General features: G+C 36.9%; 1 protein-coding gene across 1 annotated transcript; it reads right to left on the bottom strand.

The window, feature by feature from the left end:
• Nucleotides 1–2,566: 2,566 nt before the first annotated feature.
• On the bottom strand, nucleotides 2,567–6,931 carry LOC121792459 (beta-amyrin synthase 1-like). The gene is made up of 15 exons (XM_042190415.1): nucleotides 6,725–6,931; nucleotides 6,303–6,521; nucleotides 5,648–5,833; nucleotides 5,285–5,572; nucleotides 5,105–5,189; nucleotides 4,431–5,020; nucleotides 4,228–4,350; nucleotides 4,048–4,146; nucleotides 3,898–3,954; nucleotides 3,766–3,812; nucleotides 3,549–3,692; nucleotides 3,286–3,463; nucleotides 3,121–3,201; nucleotides 2,930–3,013; nucleotides 2,567–2,825 (listed from the first exon to the last, which is right to left on the bottom strand). The coding sequence occupies exons 2-15, from the start codon at nucleotides 6,501–6,503 to the stop codon at nucleotides 2,691–2,693; spliced, it is 2,298 nt and encodes a 765-aa protein (XP_042046349.1). The 5' UTR covers nucleotides 6,504–6,521; nucleotides 6,725–6,931; the 3' UTR covers nucleotides 2,567–2,690.
• Nucleotides 6,932–15,476: the final 8,545 nt, after the last annotated feature.

Here is a 15,476-nt window from a genome sequence, read left to right as displayed (position 1 = left end):
AAACAGGTTGAGCGCCTTCTTGAGGACAAAGAAAGAACTCCCAAAACTTTGTGCCTTCTCGATCAATTCAGTGGGTGAAGTTCCCACAGACGGCGCCACGTTGTGAAGAACGAACCTATGGTTGTGATGATCGAAAAGGAAATTAATGAAATGACAAGATGCAAGGAAGAACACAAGCGAATTACGTGGTTCGGCGTAAGCCTACATCCACGGGCAGAATCTGGTGTGTTTCTTTATTGATCACTCGAGAGATTACAAACACAAGAGCACTCAAAACTCTCAAGAATTTACAAGATGGAAAACCCTCAACTCGCCCGAAAACTTCTTGCTTCGAGAGCTAAAAACGCACAGCTGAAAGATAACACTTCCTCTCTTGAATTCTCTCTCTATCACTTTTGATTTCTGTTGTTGTTAGTTCTGGAATGAATCGCAACTTCCTTAAGTAGTACCGATCAAGAAAAACCGCCGAACAGTTTCCTTTGCCGAACAGCTTCTTTTTCCGAACAGCTTCCTTTGCCGAACAGCTTCCTTTGCCGAACAGCTTCCTTTTGTCCGAACACCTTTTGGCGAACACCTTTTGGCGAACACCTTTTGCCGAACACCTTTTGGCGAACACCTTTTGGCGAACACCTTTTGCCGAACACCTTCTGGCGAACACCTTTTGCCGAACACCTTCTGGCGAACACCTTTTGGCGAACAGCTTCCTTTTGCCGAAAACGGTTATAACCGTTTCCAACGGCTAGTTTCTGTTTCGGTTCCCAACGGCTATTTCCTGACTTGATTCTTCCACCAGCTCAATCCGATCTTGATGAGCTCAAACACTAACATTAGTTATTATTGTAAATTAGTTAGCATACTAACGCAACCCTAATGGTATATACTATAAATTTGGTATGTTCTACACCGCAGTGTATGAAAACTAATATTATTAGTGGTTGTTTGGTTCATGAGATTAAATAATAGGAAGATACAATATGAGATAAGTTAGGATGAGCCTTGTCTAGGATATAATTAGTATTGGATATGATATTTGGTTGACTAGATTATGTGTGAGATAACTTTAGATATTGTTTGGTAGATATGATTTAATACTAGCACTAATATTTATCTCATTTTAATAAAATATTAAAATTTGATTAATTATAATTATATTTTAATAAATTATGAATTATTATTATTTAATTAATTAAGTAAGTAATTAGCAAATTATTATTGTTGAGTTCATTGATAAAAAAGTATGGAGGAAAAATTCAGAAGCATAAAAATTGAATGGAAAAAGATTACTGCATATACAGAACATAAAAGCATAATTATAGCATAGGCATTAGTACTTATTTAATTTTCAGCACCTCCTCCATCATCATTTCCCAAACTTAAATATTTAATTTAATTTAATTAACATGACTACCCATTTTCCCAATTTTTTCAGAGCCATTATTCTCAAACAAGGAAACAGTGCACATTGGCTGCCGATAACAATTCACACCGACAGAATAAATCGACCAAAATAATTCGTTGCATGCTGGCGGTGCACGGCGGGGTGAAGCAGAGGTGGGAGAGAAGAGAGATGCGACAATTCGCAGGGGTTGGGCCCAGATGAATAGTCACGAGATTAGGGAGAAAAACAATCAGTCAACGCGGGCCGTGATAAAAGAGACGCGGGCCGGCGGGCCAAGAGATAACTCTGTAATAATAACCGAACGCTGGATAATCCAGTAACTAAGACTGAGTCAGGTGGAGTAGCGGCATCCGAATTCGGTTGCATAGATTAAATATTACTAAGATATAGCATGGGACTATGAGATTGAATATTGCTTGATACAAAGTTCGGTTAAATGGACAATTTTGATATAAATATGCACCATTTTGATTTGAAATATTAATTAATAACAAATTACTGCATATTTACTACTATGCCCTCAAAAACACCTCTCCGATAAATATGTCTAATATGCTATAGTTTATTACCATAAAATTTTTAAAATTTAATTATTTTTCATCGAAACTTCCAAGACAAAATCATGCCACTTTCCAACAAACTAAAACCCTAATTTCTCAAAATAATAAGCGATTAGCAAACCAGAACATTTATCCAAATTTCTAACCATGAAAAATGACTTCATTTTCTTCTTTCATAAACCATACAAAGGCAGAATACGAGGAGATAAATTACCTATCTTGGAATTCTGTTTTCTTATCATCTCTTTCACAATCTTGAAATACCCTAATGATAGAAAATTGGTTGCGTAGCCTGGTTTCTTGCAAAATTGGACAATAGCAGGATTGATTTGGCAAAAAAAGGAATAAATGTTAGTCGCGGCCCCAGATTGTTTTGTCGGAGGGGGGAGGCGGGACAATCCATCTCTGATTAAGTCTTGGATGAAGTTGGGGGGATCTAATATTGCCATCCGAACATTGGCTTAATTATATCTGGGATATGATCTGTCCATCCGAACGGGCCCTTAGGGTACTAAAATCTTTCGGTAAGCCATCTAATTTTCAGTTTTAAAATCTTTATGTGTTTGTTATCATATTAATAGATTCTTTAATAGGAGTAGCATAAAAGTGTTACAAAAACTCGAACTGAATGGCATTTATTTGTAGTGTTTCTTATATGGAGTACTTATTTTCTGTAATACAACATTTTGCATGGCATAAAGAAAAGAAATTAACAAATATTATATATAGTACTATGATTTAGGATTAGGATTTGTTGATGGCAATGATACATGCTTGCGGTACTCTGCCAGAGCCCATAGTGGATATATATTTCTGTATGCTGCATAATGCAACATGCAATTCTTCATGAAAACCCCAGTAATTTCCTGTACAATCATTGGACAAATAAATAAATATATGGAGTACTATCATGAAATTTATCTTTAATCAATTTTTGTTTTATACTGTATATGATATTGTATGTCTTTACCTGTTGGGGAAAATCACCATCTTCCATTTGAGAGTTAATCAGAAGCTTAGCTGCACGGTGGAGAGGAGTAGGATCCCTCTCACTCTGTTACATATTACAAAATGACATCTTATTAATTTCTTGTTTCATAATCTTCAACAAATATACTAGACGAAATAAAATAAAATAAAATACGAGACGAAAAGGCTAACCTGGCCGGAATGGATTAGGCCCATCATAGCCCACGACGTATGAACCAAGTTGGACCGGTCATGCTCTAGTGGGACGTACTCCTATTTTCGAATAAACCAGAATTAGCATTTGAAAATACTAGGTATTAATAGATGTAATTAAGTCAGTCATGAAGAAAATGTCACCTTCTTTGGGCAGGAAAGGTAGCTTTCTCCCCATCCACCATCACCTCTTTGTGACTTCAGCAAGAAACCAACACCTCTTCTTACTGCTTCACAGTTATTGTATGTCTTGCCGGCTGCAGCCAGTCCTCCGAGGGCGAACCACGTGCCATACGTGAAGCAAACACCCCAGTTCCCATACCTACAATGCCACCATTCATCGTTAGTTAGCACGAAACAGATCATGAAGCCATTGCAAAAGCAGAGGAAGCAAGCAATGAATGTACCATGAGCCATCAGGCCTCTGGACATCTTCAAGGTAGCCAGCAGCTTTGATGATAGTGGTCTCGATCTCCTTCTTGCGGTGATGAGGGTGCAACTTCTTGAACAAAACGAGCGATTGGATAACAGATGAAGTGCACTCCACATACCTACATCAGAATCAGCCTCATTATAGTAGTGTATTGGTTTGAAAAGGGGAGAGTTGTAGTTGATTGATCTTACTCATGCTCAATCACAATGTCAGCAAAGAACGCTGTAGGATTCAGCAACTGCAATACAGTTTCAAAATATCTATAAGAATGATGCAGTCTTCGTAAATGTGAACAACTCGAGAGAAGTAAGAAAATAAGTCACCTCTAGCCACTCTGAGGCTCCTGCAGGCTCCCAAGCAGCCAACCCACCATTTTTGCTCTGCAATGAGTAATTCAAGTGTGATTTATCATCTAAAACATTAATCGAATTGCTATTTTTTATTCTATTTAGAATATATAAATACTAATATACCTGCAAGGAAATAAGTATGTTGACAGCATTGTATAATCCCTCAGGTTCCATTTTCTCACCCACGATCTCAGGAGGCATCACGGAGAACATAAGACAACACTGAGAAAAAGGGATGATCAGATTGTCGTTTATACTCCATTCGTGCCACAGTAAACCTTTGACGATAAAAAGGCTGCATACCTTCAATCCTTCCGCGGTGGAATCAGACACTTGCCACCCGTGATCTTGGTCTGAAAACGTCCACGACCCTTTAGAAGTATGGCGGTACATGCTTTTGAAGTCGCCAGAGGGATCATCCTTGACCTTCAGAAAAAAAAAACATAATGTCAAATATCAATTCAAATTGAGGCATCAATGATTCTGGTATATCTAATCTATACTACCTGAGACTTCTTTACGAAATCATGCCCAAGCTTGAGAGTCTCGCCTATCTCATCAGCCATATCACTAGCCAGAAGCGCTTGTAAAGCGAAGCCCGTGTCCCACTCCTGGCTGCCAAAGCTCTGCATCTTCATCCCATCCTCCGCGAGCCACAGGTAATCCGGGATTCTTGCCAGATGCTTCTTGAAGTAGTCTCCATTGGGATCCTCCACCCAACATGCCAGCATGCACAACACCTTCTCCACGCATCCGATTGTGATGTACCTGCTGTTCTCATCTTCGTAGTGGATGTGCTTCATGGTGACCTCAAGCGCCTTCTCCCTCAGCTTGTTCAGTGGCCAACGGGTCAGAAGAGGCTCGGTCAACACGTAGCAACTGTCCCAAAGCAAATCTTGGACTAATGGATGAGGGTAGTATAGATCCTCCTTGGCACAGAGATGCCTAATGCTCCTCCAATTGATTTGGTCATAAGGCTGATCATAGAGCTCTTCCCTTAGCTCCAATATTAAGGGAGTTATCGGGCCAACGAATCTTTTACCGTATAGGTATGACATCGGCATGTAAACCATGCGACAGTAGCACCACATCTTTGCTGCATTTTGGTCAAGAAAAAATATATTCCATTAAGAAACAAGTATTCTAAAACTTGTAGGGTAAGAATTGAATGAATGATTACCTGGATGCATAGGAAGAAAAGATGGAAGTAGCCAGAACTCAGGGGGCATTGGATTGCTTCCTATCCACTCAAACACTCCCAATATCTATGAAACATCAAACACAACAAAATCAAGATATATTTAGGTAAATTGGTAGATCTGTTTATGAAAAATGGTAAATTATGAAGGATGCTGCATACAGAGAGCCAAGTCTTTCCCCAAGAAGGGATAGCTTTGACAGTGCCATGGTCAAGAATCCATTTCCTTGCTCTGCTGCAAGCATTGTTGAGGCCTCCTTCGGGGCCTTCGCCTAATATACGCATGCAGATGTAGTTGAGAGCAGTGCAGAACATGGTGCTGTGGCCTTCTATGTGGAATCCCCACCCGCCGTCTTCATTCTGATGACAGTATATGTAGCGGAGGATTTCCCGGCGATGCTCTGCCGGGAAAACAGAGTTGAGATGGCCGGTGATATACGTGATCATCACCTAAATTACAAATTATGTAAGTTTTGAGATGAAATGTTTATTTATAAGGGTGTGATGATATTTGTTTTTATTTACCAAAGGTGGAAGAAAGAAGAGAGGGCCGGCGTTCTCGGCTGGCCAGTGGCCGTCGCTTGCTTGCAAGGCGGAGAAGAAGGTGACGGCTCGCCGGAGTGTGGTGGTGGCCGCTTCATGGGTGATGTCTTCATCTTCACCCACCTTCACTTGGGGTATACTCTGTTTGAACTTCTTCTCATGCAAGAACTGCAATCTCACATTTTTTTAATGTTAACAAAATATTCAAGTCGTTTGATTATGGTCAACATAAGTACCTAACAAATTAATACTAATAAAGTTAGGCAAGTCACTACTAATGTCAATAAATCGTACTGTATGCTTTAAGCTCGGTTTTATTTATTTTTCATTTTTTCTATGTTATGTATTTTTTTTATCTATCTACTTTATTACTCCTTATGTAGTATTTCATTTTATCTCTTAATTGATTCTCTCTTATAATCTTACTTCACTAATATCCTTCCTCAAATAAACAATCGGTTTTATTCCTACGATATTATAATCATATTTAATTACTTTCAACAAAAAGAAAAACCACTCTTCACAAATTAACTTCTACGTGTAGTACATGAGCTAGAAATCACAAGGGAGTATAATATTTGTTGGTGTAATTAAAAAAGTAAAAAAAAGAAAGTGGAAAAGAAAGGTCGGTGGTGACCTGAAGACGCCAGAGGAGATCGCTGCTTGGCTTGACATGGCGACGGTTGTCCCAGAAATCACGGCGGGATTTATCGACGGCTTGTCGGAGCTCCGGCGTGCCATAATCCGGATCAAATTCCCAAGTCTGCCGGCCCACGTAGTTGTTTGTGCTGTAGAGGTATGGCCCATCCACCCCTTCTGCAGTTTTCAGCCTCCACATTTTTTCTTTAATTCACACCTGTCCAAAATTCTAAATAAACATTAATCATCAAATTAACGTGTAATCAATGATTAGTGGCAAGTAGGAGTAATTGATGATAAAATGCTACCCTACTAACCAATACTATATGCCAGCATGAGTAGCTCTAAAAAATTTAGATGCAAAAAGCTAGGTAGTGTAGAATGGTTAAGAGGTAGAGTGATAGAAAGTTAGAAACCCACCAATTGAGAGAAATAGAAACCACAAACTGAATGGTTGTAAAAGATGGATGCTACTCACGATGTTAAATAGGCAAAAATCTTGACTAAAGTGGGAAAAGTAGCTTTCGAAAATTAATGCTTGAGAAAGGGTAGAATACCGAACTAATAAGCCGTGGGTTTGGCAAAAGGGAGAGAAAAGTGGAGTTCTCTATATATTATGAGTTGAGTTTGTGGTTTAAGAGGGAAAAAGAGAGGAATATATATACTACTCTACTACACATGTAAATTTCGAGAGAAAGAGAGAGGACCGTGTGTGCATCAAATAGCGTGTCAACATTTCTTGACTCTAGTGGAGGAGGTATGGTATGGTATGGAAAAGCAAACCCACCACAATCATGCAAGTCAAAGTTGATAACTATCCAACTTTTCTAATCATTTTTTCTCTCTCAGCTTGTTGACAATAAACAAATGAAGAATTATGATCTGTTTCAGATTTCATACTATTTCACCACCGAAACTTTTTTTATTTTTTTTGGCAAAACAAGATATTATAACATGAACGATTATCAAGCACGATGTACACATATCTTTTCTCAGTGATTTTGTCGGTAAGCAAAAATGTTTGTTTTTGGGTTTTGCAATACAAAATGGAGATTTTTAAATTTGTGATGACGACTTTCAATTTGTTACTATTGTTAAAAGGAGAATGGCCGAAAATCGACCCACACCGAATAAAAAAGAATACGATCAACCAGCTAGATGCTCATCTTTGGAATTTGGAACTTAAAAGATGCTCATCTCTGGAATTTGGAACCTCAATATTTTGTTTATATCTTTGTTTCTACCTTTTTTATTATTAATTTCGCAAATCCAGTCGTGCAAAACATTTTTCTTAAACAACAAATCTATGTGACCAAAAACTAGTTTATTTGAAAAAATAGGTTTATTTATACATTTAATTAAAGTATATGAATGCATATATAGTACATGGAAAGTGCATAATATTGTGGTCATATATTTATGATTTGTATATAATTTTTTTACTTTTTTGGAACCATAAATGTAATTAGTGCATACTTTAATTCAAATTTTAAAAATAATAAAAAGAAAATTCAAATATAAAATTAAAAATAAGGTTAACGGCTAATAAGTCTTTTTAACTTGTCCACTTACTATATTTATTATTTTAATATATAATTAATACATCAAATTATTAATATAAGCTTATTTTGGTTGTACAAAATTTTATGGCTGTTTCTTAAATCCTCTCAATGAAGATACTAGTATGAATTAGATCCACCGGCTACAATTCAGGAGGAGGTATCATGGTCAACGTTAGAGGTTTAAGTATGAACTGTAAAGAAGATGCTCATCATTGATATTTGTACTATAAATAAAATGTGCTCATCATTGGAATATGGAACTTCAAATAATAAGTTTATTTTTACCTTTATTTCTACTTTTTTTTTTAAATTAATTTCGCAAATCCACGTGCAAAACATTTTTTTCAAATCCTCTCAATCAATATATGAATTAGACCCACTACCTAGAATTCAGGATGAAGCATCATGCTCAGTGTTAGAAGTTGGACTAGAATATTATGTCATCCGCAATATTGTCTCTTAATCGTCTCATCTCTTAACCGTTTCATCTCTTATCTATTCATGGGCTCCACTATACTTTTCGCTTCATCTCTTAACTAAGAGACAACACCTGAAACCCTCCATCTCTTAACCGTCTCTTAATCATCTCATTCCTTAACTATTCATTCAATTTCATTTTTTATTTTTATTTCCAACAAATTCAATTAATAATAATACACTTCATTAAATTAAATAAAATAAAATTACAACTTAAAATTAAAAAAAAAACACATAATTAAAATCCTAAAAAATATTAAAAATACATACTTTAATTTCTTCCGCGCACTCTACTGGTTGCCAAAGTTTGCCCAAATGTGCTCCATTAGATCATATTGGAGTTGGGCGTGGGCGTTAGAATCACGTGTCTATGAATGGATTAAATTTGGGAGAAGAAGAATAATGTTTTGAGATGAAGAATGTAGAGTGTTTGAGGGTGTTTGAGTGAGAATAGAGAGTTTTTTTGTGGATTAATTTGTGGGAATGATTTGATATTTATAGAAGAGATTGAGGGCTTTAAAAAAATTCAAAAAAAAATAAAAAAATTGTAAAAAACTGCTATAAACGGCTAGTATAATTTTGGTTTTTTTTTGAATTTTTTCTGAATTAAAAAAAAAACAATAAAAAATATATTTTCAACGGAAATAAACGACGCTCACTCGCAGGCCGGCGAGTGGGCGTCACGGACGAACCGCAGCTCGCCACGTCGCCAATGCGCGTGGCGAGACAGCTCGCCGAGTGTCTCTCCGAGACGAGTTACGGGACGGGATGGGGACCAGACGGAGCCCGCAACGCTGTCTCGCCGCCGTCTCGTCTCTCCGAGACGAGATAGGGACCGCAACGAGACGCGTTGCGGATGCCCTTAGTAGTGTATGAAATGTTAAAAAGATGCTCAGCATTGGAAAGAATTTGGAACTCCAAACTATAAACCCCTGTTCCGCTATAATCGAGACACTTATTTTGAATACGAGATTTCAAAAGATATTAACCGTTGAAATAGAAAAAAAAATTAATTAAGGAACATTTTCCTAAATCTCATATTTAAAAGAAACCTCTTAACATATGACAGGATGAAGAGAATATTTTGTTTATATCTTATTTCTACTATTTTTATTAATTTCACAAATCACTCGGGCAATTTTTTTTTTAAAATCCTCCTAAAATATGGAGTATAAATAAAATGCTTATGATTTTGTTAATGGTTTTGAAAATATCTTGCATTAGAGCGATAGGTCGAGTAGGGAAAATGGGTGTGACAAACGTTTAAATCCTCTAATTAATTGCGATAGAGAGAGCAATCTCAAATTTCATGGTTGAACCTTGAATTTGAATGTAGTACGATGTTAAACAGTCAAATCAATATCTTGACCTTTGTTGGAAAAAAGAGCATATAATTATGAATATTGAAGACCGAAATTAATTTATTAATTACTAATAAATTATAATTTAATTAGGATAAATTATAAATTATAATTTAATTAGGATGCACACACATATTTTCTTAATTATTTTTTCATCAAGCAAAGATGTTTATTGTTGAAATACAAATAGGGCGTACGGAGTATTAAATTTGTGATGATGACTTATTATAAGGACTTAGAGCATCTCCATCCGTGCTCTTGTCAAAGAGCTTGGATGTGGCCCAGACCCACTTTTATTACTTTTTTACTATCTCCTCTTTTCCAAGAGCACAACTCCTACATTCATGCTCTTACGCAAGGACATGCTCAAGGTCCCACCATTCTATTATTTAATTTAAATACTTCAATTACTAAAAACATTTTCACAATATTAAAATGCATTAAAAATACCCGGAATACTATTACAAATTACAAAAAAATTAAATATTACATAATTAAATTCATAAAATTAAAAACACCCACTTCTTGTGGCCGGATTTCGCCCAAATGGATGATGAATGTATGTATTTATAGATGATTTCGTGATTAAATTTTTTAAAAAAAATTTCAAAAAAAGGGTAATAAAACGGCTATATTTTTGGGAATCCGATTTTTTTTAAAAATTTTTGGTATTATGTGCTCGATGTATCGACCAGAGCCGTGCCGTTGGCAAGAGCACAACGGCAGACATGGGTGTGTCGTGTCAGCGGCACGGACGCCTCCCTGCGGAAGAGCACCTCTGCGGATGCTGAGAGTGGTCAAAATTCTATTCACACCTGAATCAAAATAATAGAAGTAGTAAATAGATCCACTAGCAAGAATTCAAGATGAAGGATCATTGGAATTTGGAAAGTAGCTTGGAAAGAACTAATAGTTTATTTGTTTATTTACTCCTTTATTTCTTTTTATTTATTCGTGCAAACATTCTTCTATGCAAATCCTCTTAATCAAGTAAAGTAAGAAACTTAAATTTGGAATTAATTTTCAACGCCTACATCCAATTATCGTTGAAGGATTGGCTAAAACAAGTTTTTTGGTGGCGTGGATATGCATCCGAAAACAAAAGTTACATTAGTTTTTCTAGATAACGTTCTGTTTGCACCTTGTCTCCTAATCTTAATATCATTAAAAGTTTCATTATTTTCATTTTAATAGTATTAAAAACAAAATAAAATCCTACTATATAAAAAAGCAGAAACGAACAATGTGTAAATAAATTCAGTTTGAAGGATGAATTGGAATTTGATTAAAAACTTATACTAACAAATTAACAATCATTTACTAGAAAACCTGCCGGACCATTTTGTTTTCTAAAAAATGAACAAATTTTAATATTATAACTAATTGTCTCTTTCAGAACATACAACTGAAAAAATAAGTAATTGAAAATAATCAACATTTATTTTAACAAGAACGCTCATTATCGTAAAATAATCAATAGTATTTATTTTAATAAGAACGCCTACGTCAACATCGTTATATTAAGGGACCTCTTTTTTTATAAATGGAGAGGTTCTTAGATCAAAATAATCCCCTTATCATCATATAAATCAAAATATACCTCATCTATCTCACGTTACTTAAGTTATTTTTTTTTTGCACTCGTTTTGGAAAAATAATAATAGTCATTTAAAAATAAAAAAAATATACTAATACTTAAGTCATACTCGTTTTGCGTGCGTAGGCTGTGCAGTTAGTTTCGGAGAGTTGGAAGAAGAAAAATATATATACATAATTACATACAGATAGTAAAATGAAATTTAAAAGTTTTAAATACGGGATACTTTTAAATTTTTGTGCTCAAGAATATGGAGTAAGTTTAAATTAATGAAGTAGGAAGTATTCGTCAAAATATTTGCTATGCGCAAAAATAAACTTATGTACATACGGAATCATTGACAAAATAAACACTAATGTTGGTTGGAGAAATAATCATGCAACGAATACTCGTTCATCCTCAGACCTATCGGTTTAAACAATTTAAATTTCAAACATAAATCATTTTTACGGGTTAAACAATTTGAAGGCAGACATACTTTAAAATCAATGTCTCATTATGCACGCTTATTTGAAGCTAATTTTTTTTAAATAGATCAATTTGGTACAAATTGGTCCCGACTCTCTTAAATTAAATGATTGTTATTTTGTGTTTGGCATCTAGCCAAAGTAGGGAGCGGCTATTTATTATTTGTTGACATAATAACTGTAGATTGATCAAGTCACTCGAACAACTTATCAAGTCACTCAAGCAGCTGGATCAAGTCACACAAGCAGCTTGATCAAGTCACACCCACAGCTTCCATGCAGATTCAATGCACACACACAACAAGAATTGGTGAGGAAGAAGGTTTAACGGATAGTTAAATCTAGGCCATTGATTTGTAGACCGTTAGATTAGTTTGAATATAAATCGTTGATCAAAGTTAGTTGATCAAGTTAGTTAGCTTGTTTTGTTTTCTTCTCTCGGTAAAATAGTAGAAATGAGATGCAGTTTTGTAACTCAATTCACTCAGCTCAATTCAAGATTTCTTTCTCTCAAAACTCATCTTCAAGTTTCAACATTCGAATTCCAAAGAGTTTAACAATTGGCGCCGTCTGTGGGAAGCGCGAGCAATCGGATCGAATTGCGGCTTGATCTTTGGAATCGAATCCGCGGTAAAGATGGCGGCAAGGTTGGAAGCGGAGAAGTTCACCGGCAAAAACGACTTCGGTCTATGGAGAATGAAGATGCGCGCAATGCTCATTCAACATGGGCTGTCGGCTGCGCTAGATGAAGAGAAGGAGGATGCAGAGACCGATCTTGATGAGAAGGCGGTTATTAAACGAGCTGATGTTCTGGCCAGAGTCCACAACCTAGTGGTTCTGTGCTTGATTGATAAGGTTCTCAGAGAGGTCGCGAAGGAGAAAGGGCAAAGGAGTTGCAAGCATCTGGAGTGAAGCTTCTAGACTCTGCATCTGAAAGCCTGAACATCAGAGGATCCAAGAGCAAAAAACCATTCAAGAAGAAATTTGAGGCAGCCAAGCAATCATGGAGTGACAAGAAGGAGAGTAGGGTGAGTTACTGGTGCAACAAACCTGACCACCTCAAGAAAGATTGTTTTGGGTGGAAGAAGAAACATGCCACACATGGAAATCAAGGAGCAAACACCTCTGACTGTATTGAATCAAATGATGCAGTGGAGGTCTTGAATGTTATGGAAACTATTGGTGGTGCTTCTTGGATTAAGGACAATGACGCTTCCACATATGCCCAAATCAAGATTGGTTTGAGACTCTACTGGATTCTGATGGCACTGTCACTTTGGGCAATAACCAAGTGTGCAGTGTGAAAGGCATAGGGTCAATCAGACTCAAAATGAAGGATCAGTCAGTGAAAGTTCTCAGTGATGTTAGGTTCATACCAGAAGTCAACATATCTCTTGGATCATTGGAACAAAAGGGCTGCTCTTTCTTGTCAAAGGAAGGAAAAATGCAGGTCAAGAAAAGGGAAATTGTGATCATGACAGCTGAGAGGAGATGAAGCTTATACTATCTTTATGCTTCAGTGATCAAGATCCAAAGGGGTGGTGAGCAGCTGAATCTGGTGAAGCTCCCCAGCTTGAGAGTATGACATAAGAGGCTGGGCCATCCTGCAATATGAAGCATCAAAGAACTAGTCAAAAAACAAGTGATCTCAGCTGATGAGTCAGAAGAAATTCATCCATGTCAAGACTGCATCAGAGGCAAAGCTAAGAAATTGCCCTATCCCACTAGTAAACATACTTCTTCGTCTCCATTGGATTATGTGCATAGTGATTTATGGGGACCTGCTTCTGTCAATACCATTGGGGGAGGGAAATATTACATGAGCTTGATTGATGATTTCTCTAGAAAAACATGGATTTACATTTTGAAAGAAAAATCAGAAGAACTTGCAAAATTTAAGGAATGGTGTGATGAAGTAGAGCTTGAGAAGGGATGTAAAGTGAGATGTCTCAGAACAGATAATGGACTATAATATGTGTCCAAGGCCTTTGAATTCTGCAAGCAAAGAGACATAAAAAGGCATAGGATAGTTCCTATGAATCGTCAACAAAATGGAGTGGCTGAGAGGGCTAACAGAACTATTGTTGAGAGAGTGAAGTGTATGTTGTTCTCTTATGGGGTGAAGCAGCTTCTACTGCAGTGTATCTCATGAACAAATGCCCATCTACCAGCATCAATGGTGATACTCCAGATTATAGGTGGTATGGCAGGAATGCAAGTTATGACAACCTGAAGATTTTTGGTTGTAAAGTGTTTGCTCATGTGAAGCAAGGAAAATTGGATCCCAGGGAATTAATGTGTGGTGCTGGGATATCAAAAGGGAGTCAAGGGGTACATGTTGTGGTGCATAGAGCCAGGCAATCACAAAGTGATCATTAGCAGAGATGTGATATTTCTGGAGAGGGACATGCCTTTTCTGAATAAGGGAGATGCTAATGCTGATGGAGTAAGAATAATGGCTAGTGATGGTACTGAGTTTGAGGTGGAGCCTGCAGAGAAGCAAGATCAGATTCAAGGTGATAGCAGTTCTGATGCAGAGGATGGGGAATCAGCTTTTGGAGCAACTGGAGCTTCTGATAATGAGCCCGATATTGCTCATGATGGGAATGATGATCTAAGTGGCTATCAGTTGGCCAGAGATAGAGCAAGAAGAGTTGGCAAGCAACCTAGCTGATTTTCTGAGTATGAGATTGTATTCTATGCTTTGATTGTTGCAGAAGAGATAGAGCTTGAGGAGCCTCTCACATATAAAGAGGTTATGGTAAGCAAGGATAAAGATAGATAGCTACAAGAAATGAAAGAGGAGATGGATTCTCTCACCAGAAACAAAACTTGGGTGCTTGTGGATAAAGTTGAAGACAAAAAGCTAGCCACTTGGAAGTGGATTTTCAAAAGGAAAATTGAAGCTGATGGTTCAATCAGATTTAAAGCCAGGCTAGTAGCAAGGGGATTTACTCAAGAATATGGCATTGATTACAACGAGGTGTTCTCCCCTGTTGTAAAGCATAGCTCCATCAGAATGCTGCTGTCAGTTGTTGCAAAAAAATGATTGGGAGCTTGAGCAAATGGATGTGAAGACAGCTTTTCTCAATGGGGATTTAGAAGAAACTATATATATGGTGCAGCCTAAGGGCTTTGCTGCTACAGGACAAGAGGGAAAAGTGTGTAAACTGATCAAAAGCATCTATGGTCTTAAGCAAGCAAGTAGACAGTGGCACAAGAAGTTCAACTCTCACATGCTGGTCTGTGGTTTTATTAGATCCAGATTTGATTCTTGTGTGTATTTCAAGAAGAAAGGTGGAGTACCAGTAGCTTATCTACTATTGTATGTAGATGATATGCTCATTGCTGGATCAAGCATGAAAGAGGTGGAGCAAGTGAAGGAAGATCTGAGGTCTGGCTTTGATATGAAAGACCTCGGACCTACTAGAAAGATTCTGGGAATGAACATAGTAAGAAACAGAAAGGAAGGGACTATATGGCTTGGCCAATCTGATTATATACTGAAGATGTTGAAGAGGTTCAAGATTGATAACATAAAAGAAAATGCAACTCCTCTAGCTCAACATTTCAGATGATCAGCAGATCAGAAACCTCAGAGTAAAGAGGAAAGAAGAGAAATGAAACTGATTCCCTATGCTAATATAATTGTCAGTGTAATGTATGCAATGGTTTTGACAAGCCCAGACATTGCATATGCTATCAGCA

Source organism: Salvia splendens, chromosome 2 (assembly GCF_004379255.2).
Source record: "Salvia splendens isolate huo1 chromosome 2, SspV2, whole genome shotgun sequence".
In the NCBI taxonomy this organism is placed as follows: domain Eukaryota; kingdom Viridiplantae; phylum Streptophyta; class Magnoliopsida; order Lamiales; family Lamiaceae; genus Salvia; species Salvia splendens.
Note: the sequence above shows the minus strand (reverse complement) of the source record. Positions and strands in the feature narration are given on the sequence as shown.